Source organism: Papaver somniferum, chromosome 5 (assembly GCF_003573695.1).
Source record: "Papaver somniferum cultivar HN1 chromosome 5, ASM357369v1, whole genome shotgun sequence".
Classification (NCBI taxonomy): domain Eukaryota; kingdom Viridiplantae; phylum Streptophyta; class Magnoliopsida; order Ranunculales; family Papaveraceae; genus Papaver; species Papaver somniferum.
In genome coordinates, this window is record NC_039362.1 from 36,353,664 (window position 1) to 36,377,897 (window position 24,234).

Consider the following 24,234-nt stretch of genomic DNA (forward strand, 5'->3'; position numbering starts at 1 on the left):
TGAATTTTTCATAAAATCATTATAAAATTAGGGAAACTCGTGGGATCGGGCCCTATCCGGCCGGCCATGCCTTCCACGGTCCCGCACGCCCTTGTTTTATTATTTTAATATTTTTTGCTTCCTTGAACTCATGAAAACTCCTTCAATTCATGGAAACTCCCAAAATTCATCAAATTTCTCAAAATTCATGAATTTTTCATAAATTCATCAAAATATTATAAAATTAAGGAAAAGGCACCACGGGACCGTGGTCACGACCGGCCGACCATTCCTTGACCACGGCGGTCCCACGCCTCTTCATTCCTTATTTTATAATTATTTTTCATCATCTCATGGTGTTTTCCTCAGTTTCGTCGAAACCCTAATTTTGACATATTTTCTCGAATGGATGTTCAATTGCACGCCAGAAAATATCAAAATTCTCAGGACTGAGACGTGGACGCCTTGGGGACACGAGCAGGCTATCTTGACCGACTAAGATTGGCTCTTTGGCTCACGGAAGCCGGTCCCATCAATTTTAACAGTTTTGACCTAATTTGCACAATTGCTCGTATTAGGTCCAAAACTCTCCCAAACACTTTGGATTTTCATGAAGTGATCGTCAGGCGGTCACGGGACAACCCAGGGACGGTTTCATGACTCCATGGTCTTTCCCTCGCCTCGTGATAATTAATTAGGTTTTCTCACCTAAGGCTCAGACGAGCATTTTTGAATAAATGATTAAACCATCATTTAATCATTCTTTCACCAACAAATCGTCAACTCTTCAGGAGTTCTTCGTATTTGCTCACGCGAGCATATGGACACTGCGTGGTTGATCCACGGTCCCATGTAATCGCTCCCTCCTTCGTCCCATGGTTGAAATTCTGACGAACCATGAATTGATCATCAATTGATCAAATTAGGGTTTCTGAATCCAAGGATCATCATTCCAGATTCTAACCTTAATAATTTTATGACGACCTCATGGTCATTAATTTTATTAATTATGCTCAGTTCAACGACCAATATTCTAATTAATATTTTTGGTACGCTGCCAATAATCCATCAGACGAGCAACACATGCTCAGACGATCAAATATTCAACAATTCATCACATGAGCAACACTTGCTCAAATGATAAATATTTTTTCAAACCAAGGAATATTGGTTCAACAATCAATATTCAACGATCCACCGAATGAGCAATACTTGCTCACTTCATCGTAAGAACTATACCTTTGTCTCATGACATGTTCAATTCACGAGTTTCAGAACATCATATTCAACTCAACGACCACATGGACTCATCGTCCCATCAAACCACGAAGTCATCAATTGACTAACAAACCATGAGACGTCAATCGTGTCACTTGGGGGGATATCACTTATGGTTTTGGTCTGGCGGTTTACAGCACGTGTGTTCAAACACACGATTGAATGTGAGCAAGTCGTGCAATCAGTTGAAGGAATTTTCACGAGGTAGTGGGTGGAAAATCGACCAAGTCTCCACACGTTAAGCAAATGGTTTCAAACACGATCTCCACTTCCCCACTCCTTGATTCCATCAACTGTCACACTTCATGGAATCATGGTGTCTAAAATTCCAGAAATATAAATAAGTCTCTGAATCATGATCGATATCATCAGTATCATCAATCTCATGTCTCATCGACAACACGAGATCATCAACTCATCGATTGAGCAACTACTCTCAATTGAGCAATTTCAATCACTCGGAGCTTATCGTATTCGGAATTCACACACCCACAATCTTTGATTAGCATTGATTCCACACATTTCTCAGCTTCCCTCCTACAGATCAACCCATCCTCTCTTGTGACTGAATTTACTCTGGAACGGTCATTGTCAAGTACTACAGATTGATCTCTCGAATCTAAAGCACCCCCTTTGCAGCGGTGCATCTGTGTGAGGTTTAACATTTTGCTCGGTTCGAGGAGTCTCCTCCGTACGGTCGTCTCCTCAATTCCTTAAAAACCAGAAAATCGTTTTTCCCCATCTACAGCGGAGGGTACCACTTGATCAGACACAGCAAACCCCACATTGGTCGAAGCAGGCACAGCCGACCCCAAGAAAATCCGGCATGCGGCGGGTCCCGCTTGATCAGGCACAGCCAGCCCAGATTGGTCGAAGCAGGCACGCGGAGGGTCCCACGTTCGAGCAAGGCAGGCATAACAAGCCCACGTTCGAGCAAGGCAGGCATAACAAGCCCACGTTCGAGCAAGAAGGCGCATGATGAGTCCCACGATCGAGCGAAGCAGGCGCAACAGTCCGTTGAGCAGGCACATCAGCCCCACGCTCGAGCGGAGCAATCACGAAGCATCCTCTCGACCGAAGAAAGCATAGTAATATCGATCGAAGCAGGCAAGACCGACATCATGCTAGGGGAACGCTCGCCTGGACGCCTCTTGAATGTGACATGCTCCAAGGACAGGACGACTCGTCTCTCCTGGTAACATCTAACTTTGTCTCATAAGTTTTATCTGTATATGTCACCATCTAATGCCTACCCCACAATAGTGTAACCATTATGTGCTAGGCAGGGGACTTAATGGTGATGGTGGATTTTAGTTCAGGGCTAAAATTGTGAAACCATATTTATACGCTGACATCATGCAAAAGATAAAGCCACTGATAAAATGATGAATACTTCTTCACTTCGCTAATTTACCTAGAATGGAGCATGTAGCAACAAATCCGATATACCCTATGAATTTATAGCATTATCAATTAATGCATGACCAACCTTGTATTTCATGTGTTGTTCCCGCAGAACTCTCATTATTTGTGCGACATGACGACTGAGTGTTACTCTCAGCAGAGTAACACAAATCTCCAAGTATTAATAGTGAGGCATGCACGAAATACACGTGCAGGCTACATCTCTCGGTGTGTTATACTAACCCGATTGAGCATACTTGAATCTGAACTGTACATATCAGTCTCAGAAACAATCATGACCACACAAGTTGGCTGCACGATTTAACCAGCCTAGACGATCCTCAGCAGAAGCAGGCTACTACATTAATGACCACCAGGGGTCCCACTTATGCCCTGGTCGGTCGAATACCTACCATGCCTCCCAAACTACCACTGAACACCGGCCTGAAGTTGGATGTCCAGACTAGTATGGAGCATCTTGGAGGAATCGTACAAACAAAGGCCGCCTATGGCAGTCTCAAGTTCATCACGTCCGTCCAACTTCATCGGCGTGGTTGGACGGCGTGGATCAGCCCAAAGCCGGTCGAACAAGCGCCGTGGTGTACACCGGCGGACCTTCTTCCTATCTGCATGACCGACTCTTCCTTAACCTGACCAGATTGCAATATACGATTGTCCGAAGTTGTGTCAACGTGAAAAATTGAGGGTCGCAGGAAATTCCACTAAAGGTCCCAAATTGATCACGACCATCCAATTTCACCGGCATTATTGGATGGCTTAGATGGGAACCATAGCCACTAGGAAGGTATTGGCGCGTTCACCACCGGCCCAACGTGGTCCCCACATGGTCGGCATCCCCAAAGGAGAAGCGTGGCTTTCCAATTCGTCCAGCCAAAGCAGCGTGGAAGTGAAACCCTAATTAGGGTTTGCGGCACATCACATGTGTCGCAAATCAGTCTCAACAATCCATCTTCGCAGGTATAGATATAGGATGTAGATGTATATTCAAAGGGCCCAAAGCATGTCAACACAATCACCATGGGCCCGCCTACATACATGACTAATCGGTCAAGACCAACTATGGTTGTTCGTCTCGATTTGTGCGCCCAAACTAGGCATTGCCGCACGTTTTCAATAGTAAATCGATCTCGACCACTCAACTTTGACGGAAAAATTGAGTGGCTTAGATCACATCTTCACGGGACAGTGAGGTACGGACATGTACACTGGCCTGCCGACTGCACGCCTGACTGATCGGCCAAGACCGACCATGGTTGGTCGTCTCGAAACGCGCGCCCGAAGTAGGCACGACGTGCGGTCTTCAATTCCTTTGCCGCATGGGATTTCTGTCGCAAATCGATCTCAACCACTCCTCTTTGCCAGAAAAATTGAGTGATTTAGATCGCGTCTCCATGGGACAGTGAGGTACATACACCTACACCAGCATGCCATCTACACGCATGCTCAGTCGTCCCTGCCAAAAACGTTTCCCATGCTTGGATTCGACCAAGCTAAAGGTTGGTGTTCGAGCACATCCTAAACCCTAATCCGACGGTCGCAGATGTGGGTCGCAAGCCATCTCGTCCGTCCAACTTCACCAGCTTGGACGGACAACCTAAAACAGGAGTTAGGAGACCAGTGAGGCATCACCACGATCATCGTCCACCACTCTTCCACACAAAGTGATCGGCCAAGTCAGGACTTACATGTACATCCTCCAAACGATCACTCGAATATGGATGGACGTGATGCTATTTTAAGATTCTTAATCCGCGACTTACTCCGTTAAGCCTTAAAACAGTGATGCTTCACACATGCTGAATATATTCGATGCATTACCTGCATAAAATACACACGATACTTCACAAGTATCGACTTCCTAAATAACTTAGTTATTTAATCTAGCATCATATGCTACTTTTTGTGGGTCCCACGATCCACACATTCGAGACATCAAACATGTCACAAACTGGGGGATACTTACTGGGGTATTGGTCTGGAGGTTTACAGCGTGCAGCGCACAACGCGCCATCACAAGAACGTGTCAGGAAGAAATGGAGGGTTAGTGATGATGGGAGAAGTGGGCAAGACTGATCGTGTGACACTAACACACGCAACTCCACTACTCCATCACTCCACTTTCTCTACTTCCCATGAGAGACGTGGGTAGGCTCAATGACTTGTATAAATAGGTTCTCCTCCCTATTTCCAAGACAGAACAAGACAAGACAAAAACCAAGTGTTGATACAATCGTATCCAAACACCAGAACTGATAGCTTACATCCTGCAAGCCAATTCAGCTTTCTGATACAAGTCATAAAACAACCAACACCTTCACAATCTCAACACCTTCTTCGCTTCCCTCCCTAAGATCAACCCCATCTCATTCACTTTGTGGCCGAAGCAAGTCTGGAACGACCATTTCTTGGTTTAGGCCAGAATTGTACAGATTGATTTCTCGAATCACAAGCACTCCCGTGCAGTGCATTTGTTTAGGGTTTAGATTCATTTCTCATTCACACACCCCAAATTAACAAAATCGGTAGAAATAGTTTTCACCCATAAACAATATTATACTTAAATTCACTGTCGTTTGGGTTTTGAGGAGAAAATGACGCAAATCTTGTCTGACCTTGTCTATCTAAGAGTGTCCATGGATACATAATAATACCAATTATGGAAAATGTTTAATATAATCATGTTATAGTTCTTGGCGTGTTACCCGAATTGGGGATGTGTGTGTCCATACTTGCCCAAATTAGTTCAGGTTTATAAAATTTGTGACTAAACTTGTCTAAAATTTATAAATATTTTCCCATGCCAAGTCTCCCCCTATCCAAAATATTTAAAGGTTGTCTCTCCTTTTATATATGCATGGTTTATATTTAACTTTTTTTTCTTTGATGGAGCAAATTTTTTAATTTCACTGATATACTAAGGATGCAGATATCATGGTCAAATTCATCAAAGATGAAAAACATGATAAAATAGACATAGCATGTATCACAAAAACAAGAGAATTATAGTATAACATAAGTATCAAATATATGATTTTCATATAAAAAATAAATGATATTGGGGGTTGGATTGAATTTTGATTTAGTCGTTTGAACTTCTCTTAAGCTTGATTTTTTTGTTGCTCAAAAATATTTTTGTCACTGTTATTGGTTTCATATACATATCATAGAATATGTCGTAAAACATGATTTTCGATTTATTGCAAATAATTTCAATACGACATGTATAAAACTACTCCAATAAAGTTAAAATATTTATCGAAATTGCTTAGGAAAGGTGAGGATCACTCTGTTCTTAAGATTAATTCTTCCCAGCATACGGTATTTGCGGTTATACAGAGGTCTTTTCCCATGATAAATACAAAAATTACACTTTAGATAAAGTAGCACTATAATTCTATCCGGCCAGCGAGTGATGACTCTACAAGGTATATTTTCATCCATATAAGTGACTCACTAGATCAAGTGGTGACTCTTGAAAGACTAGCGCGTACATATCTTATGGGTGACACCAATACATTTCATGGAATTTAAATTTTAAAGAACAATTTTCACTCGCACAATAACAGTTTGATTCAAAATTAATTATACATACACGCAAGTACAAAATGTAAAACTTATAAATGAAAAGTAACTACATAAGTTTAACAATTGAGTCGATCCAATTATGAGATTTATTTGGTTTTACATAGATTTAATAACCATGTATAATTTGGTAACATTGGCAGCATCATTATATAGATGTGCTTTGCATTTCAGATTTATGATGATCCTTTTTTTTTTCTTCAAAAGAGGCAAACCTCATATATTCATGATTAAAGGGTTGATTCAAGATCAGAATTGTTACAAGAGTCATTATATATCATATCAGCTAATAAATCATCGAAGACCAAGGTACCAACATTATCACATGATTTTCTCCACAAAAACATGAGAATCTACTGATTCTACCAATCCAAGAAAACAAGAACAATGTAACATGGACATGTTAAATGGTCTTACTTGTTTTGTCTAAAACTAAAACACTATAATATGCAAAAATGTAGGAGTCATCAAATGATCCACCATTTGTCCGAATTTTTAATGCAAAAGTAAATATCTAAACTAACTAAACTACAGTAACAAAGGTTTGCTGGATATGTAAGAATCATTGTGAAAAGGTTTGAATCGGTTTGAGTCTGCTTCTAAAATGGAGTCTTGGCGGTTGTTTTTGGTGTCTTAGTGTTTGTTTTTGGAGTCTTGGTGTCTGCTGATGTTGCTTCTATTGTTGCTAAGTTCTAGTGTTACTGGAGATCTTGATTTTGTAGATGACAGTGATGATATTACCACTAAAGATGGAGTTTTTCTACAGAGAATCAAATCCAACTCTATAGTTTCATCGTCATGATTTAAAATCCACAAAAACCAGATGAAAATAAACCAACGCAACCACATGAGATGAGCTCTAGAACGGGACCGGTTGAAAAAAGCAAACTTAAATCTAATAAGAAAAGGACAGTGAGATATATCAAACTCTAATAGCTAAAACAACATTAATGGATTCAAAAACTTCATCCTCTTTGCCTAGTCATATTTTTCTTACCTTTAAACCTCCATCCAAACTATCAAATTCAAACTTTATCCTATGGGAATCACAGATTGTACCCCTGTTACACATTTACGACTTTTTTGGATTTGTTGATGGATCTTATCAATGTCGAGTGAAAAATGTTCGTTCAGATCCAAATTCATCCACAATACCTGACGAACATTATGACTTTGTTCAAAATCATGTTTATATGTATTGGATCAATCAAGATCAAGCAATTTTATCGTGGTTATTCTCTGCTTATACTGAAGAAATCTATTCTCAAGTTGTCGATTGCACTTACTCTCATGAAGTTCAGACACGTTTGGAGAGAAATTATAATGCTACAACAAGATCTCGTCTTATGCAGTTAAACTCTGATTTGATCAAACTTAAGAAAGGATCTGATTCTATGCATACTTAATTCAATAAAGCTCGTTCAATTGCTTTTCAACTTTCTCAGATTGATCGTCCACTCTCTGATGAGGATCTTGTTTTTCATATACTTCAAGGCCTACCTCCAGAATTCAACGCTTTCAAGATTTCTGTTAACATGCAACAATTGAAGAATTTAAATCCCATTACTTCTTCTGATCTCTTAGGTCTTCTCTTATCAGAAGAAACTCGTGTTCTTGCTGAATCTAATGTAGATCTGACAACTGCTTCTACAAATGTTGTTCACCAACCACAACACAATTTTAGTTCCTCTTCATCTTTTGAAACATCTCGTATGAGCAACTTTTCTGGTAATTTTTCACCTAATTACTCGAATTCATCTTGGTAATCTAATCCTTCTCGTGGTGGTGGTTATTCTCGATCTAATTTTTAAAGAGGAGGTCATAGTTTTGCAAGAGGAGGACGTTTCAATTCAGTATGTAGATTTCAGTCTGATGGTAGATTTCAATCTGGAGGTCGTTCTAATAGAAGATTTGGTAGAGGTTCTTCAAATTGTTATCCTCCTCTGAAGTATGATTAATATATTGAGTGTCAACTCTGTTGAAAACCTAGATATTCTGCTAATGAGTGTAGATATCGATATTCTGGCACTGATTTTTCTACAACTCAAGCTTATAATGCATATTCTGATGATGGATACAATGAGTATAATGACTATGATGATTTTTGGATCCCTGAACCAGAGGCTTATGCAGTTTACAATGAAGAATCTTCAACTCCTTCTACTCCTTGGGTACCAGATTCTGGTGCAACACACCATATTATTTTAGATTTATCAAATTGAAATCTTCATTCTGAGTATCAAGGATCAGATCAAGTTAAAGTTGGTAATGGCTTTTGCTTATAACTCATGTTGGCTCTTCTGTTTTTCATTCTAATGATACTAAGTTAGCTCTTTCCAATGTGCTTCATGTACCTAGTATCACTAAGAATTTGCTCCATGTGCTTCAATTTGCCAAGGATAATAACTGCTATTTTTCATTATATCTGGATCATTTTTGTGTCAAGGATTTGGTTTCTCACAAAGAACTTCTCAATGGACAGAAGAAACACGTTAGTTAGGGTTGAATCTAAATTAATCAGATTCAGGACAAAAATTGAAGGGAAAATGAAAATACTGAAATCATATAGGAAAAAAAATAGAAATTAAGATGGGTTGAAGTTGTCTTGCTCAGATCTTCTCCTTAGCAAGAGATAATTTTAGTTTGCTAAGGTTGTCGTTGGAAGTTTTTGGGAGAGATAGTGATGTTCCAAACACCTCATGGCCCATAAATAATGATCGAACTTCGTTTGTTCTTAGCCATGCATGTATATCTTATCACTTTCCATTGCACACATTTTCATACCAAAAAAACTGATCATGGGTTAGAATTAGAGTCCAAATGGGTCCAATCCCAGATGATATTTTGCCATGGATTATACATGATCTTCATGGGATCTATCATTTCAAAAAGAAAAAAAAATCATCAATTTTAGACCTTGCGTTTAGTTTGTATATATGCAATGCTACACTTCGACTAATTAAATTAATCGGTCTGCCTCTAAGCGCTTCCTTTAGGAAAGTTCTAATGGTAATATGCAAGAAGATTTTTATTTTTTTTGTCAATACACGTGGATAATAAAAACATGTTTTCCACTGTGGGAAGTGTGGTCAAAATGAACAAAACTTGTTCGAGTGGCACCACTATTACTTCTGCCCCACTAGGTTTTTACTAGCAAACAAAACATATTGATATAATATATCTGGGTTTATAAAGTTTATATAGTATAAAGTGATGTTTGTTATGAAATAATTATTCAAAATGCAAAAGTAGTAACCATAGAGTAATGGGCGGCTATTTTTGATAATTAGTTGGGGGAAGCCACTTAGACTAGAGGGAAAGCTGACTCGGTCTAGGATATTTGACTTCTAATCATTATTGGGTGGTTTCATAATAAGATTTCCCTTATCAATTTTTTTATTTATTTTGAGTTTAGTATCATATTATTATCCCTGACAACGATATTATGGAGGAAGATGATAACAACTGTCCAGAGCCATATTGTGTTGGGAAAAATTCATGAAATAATAACTTGAAGTGCTTTGTGTTCTCTCTCGTGTCAATTCATTTTAAGATTAAGCCCATATAATCAGAATTGTGAATGGGTTATCATCTTCGTGATCGATGAACAAAATAGTCAATGAAGTATTGTAATTTGACGAACAACTCCCATACTGTAACAAAAAAAATTCATGAGATTAAAGTTTGTGTAATCTGATGCATCTGTGTTTTCCGATACACAAATTCATTTTTACAATACGAATTAGGTTGATCTGAGATAAGTTTAGTACTGGCAACAATGTGTTATTGCAGATTAATATTTTCCAACATTTTCATTACAGAGAAGATATATCTTCATTACAGACACAAAAAGTAATGATACAGTTTTATAGTGTGGTTAACAAACATAACCCACACTTTCACGTGTATAGAAATCGTGTGACAATAGCCAGCTGTGAACATCCTGGCATGAGCTGTAACTGCTTATCCTTCACTGCTTAATTTCTCTTATCCTGCACCACTGCATCAGTAGCAATATCTTGTTCCTGGACAGCTGAATCTAACTGATTATAAAGAACACTATCAGTGTTAATATCCCCCTCAAGCTCAAGGGAGCATCAATGACATTGTGCTTGGACCTTATATCAACACATCTAAGGCCATGAAGTGTCTTAGTCAAAATGTCAGCCGGCTGGTCCAAAGTATTTACATAGAACACATCCAATGCCTTTGATTGTACTAGCTCTCTAATAAAATGATAATCCAGGTGAACATGCTTCATTTTGGAGTGTTTAACTGGATAAGAATCAAGATAAAGAGAACTAATATTATCACAACCAAGTTTAGGAATACCAGATATAGGAAAATGCAGATCCTGAAGAAGATAGAAAATCCATACAATCTCAGCTGCACCATGAGCAAAGATCATATATTCAGCTTTTGTACTTGATCTTGCAACTGTAGTTTTCTTTTTAGAAGACCAAGACACTACATTTGGTCCTAAAAAGATGCAATATCCACTTGTATATCTCCTATCATCAATACAACCATCCCCATCAGCATCTGAGAACCCCAATAGAAAGGAAGAACCTTTTGTGAACTTCAAACCAAAACTCAAAGAACCCTTAACATATATGAGTATCCTTTTAGCTGCAAGCAAGTGTGGAACTATAAGTTGTTGAATATGCTGACAAACCAAATTCACAACATAAGACAACTTAGGTCTTTTCCAAGTGTGAAGAGAACCAACTAATGATCTGTATTCAGATGGATAGTTTATCTGAAGTAGCTAGTGGTGTTTGACATGCCTTAGCACCCTCCATATTGAATACTTTTAGAAAATCAACTACATATTTTGTTTGAGAAAGAATCAATGTACCTGAATCTCTTTTTACCTCGAGGCCCAAAAAATAATGAACATCACCCAGATCTTTTATTGGGAATTGAGTCTGAAGATGAGAGATAACTGATTGTAAGAAACTTGTAGAAGAGACAGTAAGCAGAATGTTATCCACATATATGGGAGTTATTGTAATTTGTGAGCCATCATGATGCACAAAGAGAGAATGATCATCTTTAGAGTTTCTAAAATTCAATGCCAGAAGAGCCGTGCTTAACTTTTCATACCATGCTCTAGGAGCTTGCTTCAAAACATAAATAGCTTTGTGAAGTAAACACACATGATGTGGCTTCTCAGGGTCAACAAAACCAGGAGGCTGAGACATATACACAGTTTCTTTCAAATCACCATGAAGAAAGGCATTGCTTACATCCAATTGATGTATTTGCCAACCAAACTGAACTTCCATAGAAAAAATAATTCTAATTGTAGTTGGCCTTGCAACTGGACTAAATGTCTCATCAAAATCTATGTCATGTTGTTGATGATAGCCTTTTGCAACCAGTCTAGCTTTATGTTTGACAATAGTACCATCTGCCTTGTATTTTACTCTGAACACCCATTTACAACCTATTAAATGTTGAGCTTCAGAAGGATCCACTAGAGACCAAGTACCAGTCAGCTGTAAAGCTGTAAATTCATTTGCAGAAGCAATGCTCCAAACTTTTTGTTTATGAGCAACAATAATGCAAGTAGGAACTGTAATAGAATTAGCATGCAAAGAAAGTTGCATAGGATGTTTGGTTGCAAAATATGATTTTGGTGTTCTTATGCCATTCTTTCCCCAAGTAGTCATATGATGAGCATTCTTAGTGACAGGAAATGATGAATTATGAGAAACAGAATTCAATGTAGGAGTAATGGCAGGAATATGAGAAGGAACATCAGATGATTCAGTAGTGGGAACTGAAGAAGAAGGAGCATCTTTAAAAGGAAAACAGGTCTCAATGAATTTCACATGTCTTGAGATGTACACAGTTCCAGTAGATGGATCTTGACATCTATACCCTTTATGGTGTAGACTGTAGCCTATGAAAACACAATGTTTGCTCCTTGGTTCAAGTTTGTTGGAAGTGTAGGGCTTTAACCAAGGAAAACAAGAACACCCAAAAACTTTCAGAAAATTATAATCTGGTACTCTATGAAAAAGCATTTCAAAAGGAGTGACAAACTTAATTGCTCTAGTGGGAAGTCTGTTAATAAGATGATTAGCTGTAAGTAGAGCTTCAACCCAATAAGAAGTTGGGAGACCGGATTGAAATAAGAGAGTTTTAGTAACATCCAGTAAATGCTTGTGTTTAGTTTCAGCAACACTATTCTTCTATGGTGTATGAGGACAAGAAAGTTCATGAGTAATGCCTTTTTGAGCACAGAAATGTTGGAGAAAGTCATTTAGGAATTCACCACCATTATTAGTTCTGATGGTGATAACTGAAGTTGATAAAAGATTTTCATTTTTGTTACAAAGGAATGAAAAACATGCTTAAAATCAACTTTAGAATTTAAGGGTAGAACCCAACAATATTTTGTGTAATCATCTACTATATTAGCATTATAAAGAGATCCAGATACAGAGGGTTCATGACAAGGACCCTAAAGATCCATATGCAACAACTCCAGAGGTTGTTGAGCAGTATTTGAGGAAAGTTGAAATGATAGTTTGTGACTTCTACAAACTTTACAATCCAAACAAGTAAAAGGTTTATTAGCTACATTCTTTAATTGGATAATTTGGATATGATTACAAATTTTTGAAAAGACTGAAAACATGGATGACCAAATCTCTTATGAAGAAGAGTATGATCTATTATTGTTGATGAGAAAGCATATGTAGATAGATTGAAGTTGATTGGATAAAGGCCATTCTTATGTGGTCTCTGGAAGAGAATCTTCTCAGAGCTCAAGTCCTTCACATAAAAGCCAGCAGAATCAAGAGTTATGGAACAATTATTTTCAGAAGTGAACTTATGAATTAAGAGGATATTATGAGAATATTTTGGCACTATTAAAATGTCACTAAGAGTAAAAGAATGCTCATGCACATGTTTACTAGCAGAACCAAGGTGATTTATAGGCATACCCTTACCATTTGCTGTCTTTATAACTTCTACACCATCATAACGTGTAATTTCTTGTAAGCCAGCAGAAGTAGAGGCAATATATGAATTGTCACCACTATCTGCAATCCACTCATCAGTATCAAATATGTCTGCAGCAGCCAACATGGCACTCAAATTCGCAGGTGGTTGCTTGCCTTTGTAGGTGAAGTGAAGCCTATGAGTACATATGTCAGTTGTATGACCTGGTACAATGCAGATTTGACATACTGGTTCTTCAGGTGGAGCATAACCTATGTCAGATTGAGATCTTGAAAACATAACTGGATTTGGATATCTGCCATAAGAACCTCTGCCTCTATAACCTCCTCCTATATGATTGTAAGTTCCTCTAAAAGTACCTCTATATGAGTTAGTTAAAGCCTTTGCCTCAGTTTCACTTTTCGCTGCCTTAACTCTGTCATTAATAACTGCTTCTTCACTAAGCAATTTTATGTAATTTAACACAAGTCACAGGTGGACTTCTATGTCTCATAGCAGTGGAAAATGGTATATAATCAGGACTTAAAGCTTTTAAAGTAACAACAACAAGCTCCTTATCTGATATTACTTCTCCTACAACAGCTAATTGATCTGAAATACTCATGATCTCATTAATCACATATGGAATTGACTTGTTACCTTGAGCTAAAGAGAGTAACTTTGTGCGTAGTTGAATGGAATGAGTAGAAGATGCTCTTGCAAAACGATCCTCAATGCTTGTCCACAATTGATGAGAAAAAGTAGAATTAGAGAAGTATGCAATAACAGTATCTGAAATTGTTGAATTTAGCCACATGATAATTTAGGAATCCTCATCCATCCAATCTGTATACAATGGATTCTCAATTCCATTTTCTTGATTTCTTCGACTTGTAAATTGTGCAGGACATTGAAAAGATCCATCCAAGAACTTCATGAGTTTGTATTTTTGGATAATAGGATTGAGTAAATGTTTCCAAGTAATTAAATTGTCTTCTTTAAGTTTTAGGTTGACAAAATGAGTAAGATGATGAAGAGGAGCTTTTGAGAAGGAATTTGCAGTCGGATTCTCCATTGAAAACAAACAATAAATAGATATGAAAATGGAGAATAAAAGATCGAAGAAAGAAAGTAAAGAATTAGTACCTTAGTACCAGAAAACTGTAAAGAATTTGATGAAGAATCAGCGGAAGAATATTAATCTTGAATCAAAAGAAATATTTGAGGAAATAATCTTCTCAAAGAACACACTGAATCAGACTGAAGTAGAAGCTGAAAACAAAATCTGATGAAGAAAAGGATCGAATTACAGGTTGAAGAAACCTTTCCTGTCTGATACCATGGCAACAATGTGTTATTGCAGATTAATATTTTTCAACATTTTCATTACAGAGAAGATAAATCTTCATTACAGACACAGAAAGTAATGATACAGTTTTATAGTGTGGTTAACAAACATAACCAACACTTTCACGTGTATAGAAATCATGTGACAATAGCCAGCCGTGAACAGCCTGGCATGAGCTGTAACTTCTTATCCTTCACTGCTTAATTTCTCTTATCCTGCACCACCGCATCAGTAGAAATATCATGTTCCTGGATAGCTGAATCTAACTGATTATAAAGAACACTATCAGTGTTAATAAGTACTATAAAATTTGCATCAGATTGACAGGAGAATGCCTTCCATCATGGAAACCCACACCTTTGTCATATTGGAAGGTTTAACATGGTTAGGCACAAAAGTATGGCTACCATGCTCACTGTAAACAACAATGATGGTTGTGAAGGTCTCGGCTATAAGTAAATCTGCTTCGGGCTTTTAATCATGTATTTGACATCCATATCATAGGGAAATCTACACTCGCCATAAAATCGTTAAAAAATTAGGGTTAAACGGATCTGGACTTACGATTAGTTTCGGAAGATTAAAGGGTGACATAGGAAACTAAACTCCCAAAAGTATTTTTTTTTGATAGGGTAAAGTTACTTTAATCAACCCAATGATGACCCGAAGTCAAATATCCTAGACTAAAGTCGGTTTTCCCTCTAGTAAAAGTGACTTTACCCTATTAATTATCTTGTTTTTTGGCCTGTCAGCGGCTGAATATAGACTGCACGGCGTATTTTATACCACGCGAATAAATTTATCCGCTTGTTCATCTTTTTTTCAAGTTTGTTATCTCATAGTAGGAGCAAAATAGGCGAATCTAAAATTTATCCATCTCATAAATTGCACTTACAGACAAGCATTGATGACAGTTTTTGTTTTGCACATTGTACATTTACGGGAGAGTGGCGTTTCTCGCAAAAGCGGAACTGCTACACATCCCGCAGGTCATACCCACAGACACAGTGGGATGAGATCCCTCTCAACCGGGTGGTTTAGTAGGGGGTGGGTTTAGTGTGGGTCTCACCCCACTTTGTCTATCGGTATGACCCACGGGATTCAACATGCGGAAGTATAAATCATTTTCCTTGCAACAATAGGCTGTACAACAATCATTCAAGAAATGCTAAGCAACTGATAATTGCAGTTAAATGCTTGTGTTTGACTTGGGCTTAAAATACAGATATTTTCTATAATTTTTCTCTTTTAACTCTTATTTGTAACTGGGATGCAGTGATGCACTGATCAATTTCTTATTTCTTGTCACTACTCTAGTTGACTTGAACTCTTTTTTGCCTTTTGAGTCAAAAATAAATAAATAATCGGTTTCCAAAATTTAAACGATGAAATCAGTTTACTTTTTTTTTTTTGAAGCATGCAATTTATTAAACGAAAAATTAGGTTACAATTTCACGCGGGTATGTAGTACCCACGGAGTCATGAAAAACAATTTGACTAATAAAATCTGGGATTGCCTGGTCCCAAATTTTTGTTGAAAAGTTCCCCATTTGACTTGCATCTGCTGCATTATTGGCCAATCCATCTGCTGCTTGATTCCTTTCTATGTAGTTGTGTCGTATAACAGTATGCGGAATCTGTTGCATCATATTCTTTATTTCTTCAATCATCCCTGGGATATGTCAAGGGGGGGGGAGAAGGAGATGTGATGAAGTGCAGAAGGTTGTCTGAGTCTGTCTCAAAGAGAACTTTTGGCCATTGCCTTTCTGCAGTTGTTCTTGATGCCAAAAGCATATCCCAAGTTTCTGCAATTAAGGCAGTTGTGATTCCCAAAGGTTGAGCTAGAGCCATTATTGTTCGTGTATTGGAGTCCCTACAAATGAAACCTGCACCCGCGAAACCGGGATGACCCTTGGCCGCTCCATCAGTGTTGGTCTTAACCTAGTTCATGTTCGGGGTGGACCATCCTACCGAGATTGTTGAGATTCTTTTGGTATTTCTTGAGTGGTTCAATATTGGAGAATCTCCCGACAGAACTGGAGGTAAGGATTGTAGCGCCTCTGAATGTTCTTTTTGCTGTTTTTGAGCCCAAGCAAGGATATTTGTCGATGATGTTTGCTTTTGTTGGTATATTAGATCATTCTTAGCTTACCATATTGTCCAAAATAGAAAACAGAAAGAGGAAATGACTGATGTTGGTGCTGATTTTTGAAGGATCTGAGAGATGGTTGTATGAGGTGTTAAAGCAAAATAGAGTGAATTGTTGGGCTTTGATGTGTTTGGGGTTTGAGAAAATAAAGTGTTCCAAGATGTAGTTGTCGTTGGACAGTGAATTAACAGGTGAGTTGCTGATTCCGGAGCTAAATTGCATCTGGGGCAAATGTTTGAGTTGGTCAAATGGATGTGATGGAGGATAGAGAAGGTTGGTAACCCTTCATTGATTTCTTTCCACAAGAAAAGCTGAATTTTTGGTGGAAAATGTAAGGTCCACGGGAATTTGGTGGGTGGGAGGGGGTATGATTAGGTTGACTATGGGTTAGACATTTATATCCCGATTAAGTAGTGTATTTTCTCGATTTTGAATGTGGCCAGATAATTTTGTCTTGGGTGCTATCTAGAGGTAGGTGGATGTTTATGATTTTTTGGGATACAAGATTGGGGAGTGTATTTATTTTTTCCTGGTTCCAGTTATGAGTGATTGGATCTATGATATCAACTACCGTTTGGAATGGGTAACATTGGGTTGGATCTAGGTTTGGGGTATGTGGAATCCAGTTGTCTTCTATTGGTGTTGATATCTCATTTCCAATACGATGGAATATCAGCTGTTGCATGGTAGGGACGATTGACGCTAGTTGTTTCCATTGGGCGTTGGAAGAAGATGGTATGTCATTGATGCCTTGTAGAATTGACTGTTGATCTAGATATTTTTAACTGAACAGACTTCCACGGATGGAGTTAGGTTGTTCATGTAAATTCCAGATTCTTTTCATGAAAAGAACCTTATTATGATCATTGTTTTTTCTTATGCCTAATATCAGTTTACTGTATATATATCCGCGCGACATTTAAAAAATATGGTTTAAAATAGGTGAGAGAGAAAATTCAAACTGCTGATTAAAATAATTCGCAATGGAACTTTCTTAAGACAACATTTTCTAGCATGCATGCCGTGAATACTCATATCTTTGTGATATAACATATTAAAATCTGTAGTTATCAACGTATTGAATTTAAATAACATTTGAATGAACGCACCATTCAAACTTTAAAGGTTTCAAATTCTCTATATAATTATTATTACCATGCATGTACTTCTCTATGTCTCATTCTCATTCTCTTTCCAAGTCCAAGAAGCAAAATCCTTTTAGACCACTAAACATGAACATGATTCGATTAACAAGACAAAGCAGTTCATCACTAGGAATACTACTTTTTGCTTTCCTTGTGTTATCCATTTCATTAGTAGCTTCATCAATCGAATATGAAGATGATTATAACTTTCTGCAATGTCTTTCTCGACATTCTGATCCTTCTATCCTAACCTACACTTCAAAAGACTCAAATTTTTCATCTGTTTTATTTTCCACTATACAAAGTCTGAGATTCTATTCACCCGCAATTCGAAAACCTCGAGTTATAGTTACACCATTGAAAGAATCCCATGTTCAAGCATCTGTTATTTGTTCCAAAAGGCATGGTTTTCAGATAAGAGTTCGAAGTGGAGGCCATGATTACGAAGGTCTCTCTTATGTATCTGATGTTCCATTCGTGGTTGTCGATTTATCTAATCTTCGTTCCATCAATATGGATGTGGAAAATAGGACTGCATGGGTTCAATCCGGCGCAATAACCGGTGAACTTTACTATAGAATTGCGGAGAAAAGTCGAAATCTTGGATTTCCTTCAGTGTTTTGTCCTACTGTCGGTGTTGGTGGGTCTTTTCAAGGAGGCGGCTACGGTAACATGCTACGGAAATATGGACTTGCAGCTGATAATGTCATCGATGCTCGAATTGTCGATGCCCAGGGTAGAGTTCTTGATAAAGAATCCATGGGAGAAGACTTGTTTTGGGCAATTCGAGGAGGTGGAATGAGTTTTGGGATCGTTGTTTCATGGAAAATCAGACTGGTATATGTTCCGACTAACGTAACTGTTTTTACGATTAACAAGAACCTAGACCAAGGTGCAACCAAGCTTGTTCATAGGTGGCAAGAAGTTGCGAGTGAACTTCCTCATGAACTCTTTGTTAGAGCCAGTATAAGTGTGGTGAATTCTACTAGCAAAGAAGGGGAGAAAACTATACTAGCTTCATTCCCGTCGTTGTATCTTGGAAACACTGAAAATCTCCTAGCAGTAATGAAGGAGAAATTTCCAGAGTTGGGTTTGGAAAGAAAAGATTGTGCAGATATGAGTTGGATTCAATCCCAACTCTACATCAATGGGTTTCCACTTAATGGTTCTCTAGATATTTTATTGAGCAGAAATCAAGTTAAGCGGTACGCGAAGATAAAATCCGATTATGTGAAAAAACCCATTCCAGAAACAGGATTAGAAGGACTATGGAAAAAAATACTAGAAGAAAAGAGCGTCGCAAGAATGAATTTCAGTCCTAATGGTGGAAGAATGGCTGAGATTTCCGAATGTGAAATTCCCTTCCCACATAGACAAGGAAATCTATACAGTATTCAATATGTTGTGGGTTGGGAAGGAGCTGGTTCTGAGGCGGCTGAGCCACATATTCGTTGGATGAGAGAGTTGCATGAATATATGACGCCTTATGTTTCTAATTCACCAAGAGAAGCGTATTTGAATTATAGAGACATCGATGTCGGTCAAAGCATAAATGGTACAGCTACTTACTTGGAAGGCATGGTATGGGGAAGTAAGTATTTCAAGAGTAACTATGAAAGATTAGTACAAGTGAAGAGCAAAGTTGATCCAGAAAACTTCTTTCGGAATGAACAGAGTATTCCAGCAGTTGCATAATTCCGGAAAGAAGAAATTCAGTTGGGCCATCGTACCTCCTTATATAAGAAAAATAATGAATAAAAATCTCTAGTGAATTTACCATGTAATTGCTAATGCAGTTCAAGAGATAAACTTGTTTATTAAAATCTCAAATTTTGCATATTCAATGGAATCAATCAATTACAACAAGATTATCGTATTCCCCTCCAGAGATTGCTTTCTTCATCACGGACAATGGTTTCAAGTCATTCATATCTCCACCTTCTAAAAACAAACTCAACATATTCTTGGAAAACCCACTCACCATTGCAACACCTTTCTGTTCACCAGTCACCGGAGTTGCTCTTGAATCTCTCAAGTTCCAAAACACAATCTCAGGAACAGATATAAACCCTCTCTCTTTAAACTTCCTCTGTATGGTTTGATAATCTGTTTCCCAATGATTCTCCGAAGCTTGATCGAATTCCATATCACTAAACACAAACACCCTCTTTATCATTTCATCACTTTTTAAGTTCCCGTCAACGGCTACTTGCAATATTAAGTCGAAAACTTTCTGGAAATCTGTTGACATTCCCCAATCCATCCTTCTCATGAATTCTGTTTTAGAACGTAAATCATCGCCTTCGATTTTGTGAAGTTGAGGATTTGTACTGAATGTGATTACATTGCCTTTCCAGGGATCTTCACTCATGTCGGAGATTAACAGACCAAGGGCTACACATACCTCCATTGGAGTTCCACCCATACTACCTGATACATCACAAAGTGCAAGACAATCTTTTAGTTTTCCTTTTTCTGATAAATCATTCACCATTCTTTGCCATTGAAGTTCTGCAACATCACAACCTGTTCCCTCTGTTACAGACTCTATAATCTCATGAGGGAGTAATGCTCCAGCTGCAATCTTCGCATCTCCTCTCTTTACACTCTCCAGATACTTCTTGAATCGTTCTTCGTCGTGTTTCATGAAGATTTTCTTGTAGTTTTTCATGGCAACAGAGGCTACTCTGTTGTATGGTAGTGATCCCCACTTGTTCGAACCAATGTACACCTCTGGCAATTCTAAAGCTTTTCGAAGCGGGACCAGGAACTCTTTCCTTAGACGATCGCGAATTCTGTACGCATAATGAGCTTCTTCGACTCCTTGGTATTCTGGATATGAACTGCGTGGGTAAACTCTTCTGGCAATGCTCTCACATAACAGAGTTGACCTATCGGAAGAAGAGTCCAGTGATGGACACCATTTCGAAGCGAAACTGATCTTACCGAGTTCGCCAGATTTCATAAATTGCAAATCGGAAATTAAACACTCAGCAAAGAGTTCAGAGATTCGGTCGTGTAAGAATCTGTAATCAGGATCGCGTCCATACCTCTCCAGAGCTCTTCTCATTATCGAAATCTTCTTCTCCTGTCTCAAGATTCTCGCATTTTCCTTCTCCAGTACAGCCCTTTTCTTCTCTGCTAGAACCCTCTGCGCCTGAGGCGCCAATGTAGATTTCTTGATTCTGGCTTTGGGTGCCACTTCAATTTTGTAATCAATATAAAAGCGCCTTCCTTTGTTATTTTCTTTCCAGACTCTTTTGCTTCTCGATTTCTTTCTCCTAGTTCTCTCTTCCTTGACAAGTTTTCGAACTTCAAGACCTTCATGAAGTCTATATAGAATTTCAGGCAAGTCTTTGAAGTAGCCGAATTCAGCAAACGATCTCAAATTACACGCAAGGGTTTTGGGATGGTTTTTGTGAAGCCATAATGCAGCTCCATAAAAACTTTCCCTATCTGACTTTCCAGTTCCTCTAACTCCTCTCAAGTTGCCTATGAGCTTCAATGTTGTTAACGCATCGTGCTTCCAAGCAAGTTCTAACCTGTGAGTTAGATTTTCACATGATGTATCAGGAAGAATATGGAAGAAGAAATCAAGTAATGGATTTCCTGTGGAACCATAAGTAGCTGATCCATTCTCAGTCCACTGAATTTGTGGTGGAGTCCGAGTATGAGCTGAATTGAAGTTGGCTACCATAAGATCCATAAAAGAAGACTTTGAAGATGAATCAACTGCGTGATTTTGTATTTGTGGAGTGATGGGTTTGTAGATTTCTGGAGGACCAAGGAGTTGAACAACTGCAGAAGACATTTTTGTGTTAGTCGTCCAACTTCGTTCTTCTTCGGGATGATATGAGATTGATTGATACCTCAAAAACTTGACTGTGTTTCAGAAATCTCTGTAATCTGCTTTTAAACATGATAATATCCTTGGGGTGCAAGGGTCGTCGGTTCATTATTAATGTTATAAGCATTAAAAAAATGAAATTGACTTTAGAAAATGCTTGGACACCAAGAGTTTCGTCTGGCTTTCGAGGAATTGTTCTTGGAGTTGTTTATTTAAAATTTAAATTGATTACGAAAAGGTGGCTGGGTCCTGCTGGTGAATGTGTGCTGAGTAGTCTGTCAAAAATGTCAAGACCATGTTCATTGCATCCCATGTTTGATTGAAATTGGATATAAAAAAACTAGAACAGATTACAAGGCTGTGAATTAGATGAAAAATGAATTGCTTTAGAGATCCGGCATCTGAGATACAATCCCCTAAAGCAGATTCGTTAGTGTTTTTTTTTTTTTTTTTTAAGACGAAGGCCTTCAAAAAGGCAAATGGTCCTCCTCAACTGTTGCTAAAAGCCAGACAGGAGGGGTAGACCAGTACATGGTAGAATTGTTGTTTTTAGCCCATTGAGCTACAGAATTACAATAACGAGGTTGGAAAGTAAAGATACATGCAACTAACTTAGAAGAGAAAAACTGAACGTCTTTAAAGATAGCATCAGTACGCGAGTTCCCCTCGAAATTCCTAGCTGAAAATTGATCGATAAGGGACTTTGCATCACTTTCTATGATGATGTGAGTTAGAGGTTCCTCCAAAGTTTTCTTCAGAACCGCCCAGATGGCTCTTGCTTCAGCTTCTTCAGCAGAAAGAACTTCAAACACTAAGGATGCACAAAAGATTGCTTTTCTTGTGAAATCTCGCATCACATACCCTGCACCATTTGCTCCAGAAATAATATCAAAGACACCACCAGTATTGCATTTAATCCAACCAATAGAGGGAGGCATCCATTTATCACAAATACTGACAGAGATAGAAGTAGAAACAGGCAGACTAGTCTTCCTAGTGAGGAACATAGATCTGACTCTAGCAAGGACAGAAGTATGGTTTTCCATAGAGTTTTGAAACATGAAATTGTTTCTACTAGTCCAAAGAGACCATAAAATGGCCAGAAAAAGACATTGCTCATCCTCAAGGAGTTTAGATTGAGGTTCAATTAACCAGAAAAGAAGTCAATCAATAAAAGACTTATTTTGGAAAAACCGAGTGTTTATGTTGAAATCATAAATGAACCAGACTCTGCTAGCAAAGGGACAAGTGACGAAAGCATGCATAATAGTTTCCTGAGGATCAGAACACCTAGGACAATCCGCACAATGCATAGGCATTCTAGTGTGGAGGGTAGTTCTGGAGGGCAAAGCATTCCTAGCTGCTCTCCATAAAAAGACTTTAATTCTGTAAGTAACTCTAACTTTCCAAATACGCTTCCAAAGGTTTTTACAAGGGGAAGGCCTAAGGCCTCTGAGACCCAAGTAGGAAGATTTAGAAGAAAACTTTTCATTCTTTGAAAGATCCCAAGCCCTCCTATCAGGAGTGCAAAGATGGCTAAAGGGAATAGTGATAATCTTCTGGACATAAGCATTATCAAAGTGGGTGTTAAGTCGAGACACATCCCAACTTCTAGATTGAGGATCAATAAAATAAGACACTTTAATACTAGGATCATGTGGAACTAGAGGGTTGGGTGTAGCATAACCCAAAGTAAGTATCCACTTATCATACCATAGGTCAATAAATTGACCATCCCCAACAATCCAAGAGATGAAAGGCTTGATTAGTTCTTTGATGGCATGAAGACACTTCCAAGTCCAGGAGCACTTACCAGTACACTTGTCATTCAAGAAATCAGTTCTAGGAAAGTATCTAGCCTTAAGAATAGTGGCCAGTAAGCAATTAAGATTCTCCAGGCATTCCTAGCCAACATAACCAGATTATTTAGTTCAACCTTCCTAAAACCCAAACCTCTTTCAGCTTTAGGGGAGCATAAAATGTCCCAACCAAGCAGGTACAACTTTTTATCTTTTAGGTCTAAGGTTTCCCCCCACCAGAATTTGCAGAGGTGGGAGTCCATTTGTTTACAAAGATGTTTAGGGATAAGAAAGGCTCTCATTTGAAAATGGGGGATAGCCTGGCCAATGTGCTTAATTAGAGTAGTCCTAGAAGCTTGGGATATGAGCATATGAAGCCAGATAGAGATTCTGGCATCAACAGCTTGGAGAATACCCATGTGAGTTTGGATTTTAGAGGCTTGAAACACAGTAGGAGTGCCAAGATATTTTTCTCCTAAATCCCTGCTGGAAATTTATAGAATATTGGCCAAAAGGGATTTCCTATGTTCAGGAATCTTCATGCTAAATAAAATGCCAGATTTTTCAAAATTTATTTCTTGCCCAGAGGCTACACAGTACTTTTGGAGATAGTCTTTGATGACTCGAAAATTTTGAGTAGTAGCTTTAGAAAATAAGAGAGAATCATCAGCAAACAAAAGGTGAGTCATTTCAGGGGCATCTTTACACACTTTGATGCATTCTAA

The 24,234-nt window shown here is 38.2% G+C and overlaps 3 protein-coding genes across 3 annotated transcripts; 1 reads left to right on the top strand and 2 right to left on the bottom strand.

Annotated features, from left to right (window-relative positions):
* The first annotated feature begins 17,878 nt into the window (after positions 1 to 17,878).
* Positions 17,879 to 19,593, top strand: LOC113281386 (berberine bridge enzyme-like 8). Its single transcript, XM_026530106.1, has one exon. The coding sequence runs from the start codon at positions 17,879 to 17,881 to the stop codon at positions 19,556 to 19,558; it is 1,680 nt and encodes a 559-aa protein (XP_026385891.1). The 3' UTR covers positions 19,559 to 19,593.
* A 35-nt stretch (positions 19,594 to 19,628) lies between these two features.
* On the bottom strand, positions 19,629 to 21,804 carry LOC113281385. The gene has a single exon (XM_026530105.1). The coding sequence runs from the start codon at positions 21,672 to 21,674 to the stop codon at positions 19,713 to 19,715; it is 1,962 nt and encodes a 653-aa protein (XP_026385890.1). The 5' UTR covers positions 21,675 to 21,804; the 3' UTR covers positions 19,629 to 19,712.
* Positions 21,805 to 22,177: 373 nt separating this feature from the next.
* Positions 22,178 to 22,756, bottom strand: LOC113278948. The gene has a single exon (XM_026527667.1). The coding sequence runs from the start codon at positions 22,754 to 22,756 to the stop codon at positions 22,178 to 22,180; it is 579 nt and encodes a 192-aa protein (XP_026383452.1).
* Between the last annotated feature and the right edge of the window lie 1,478 nt (positions 22,757 to 24,234).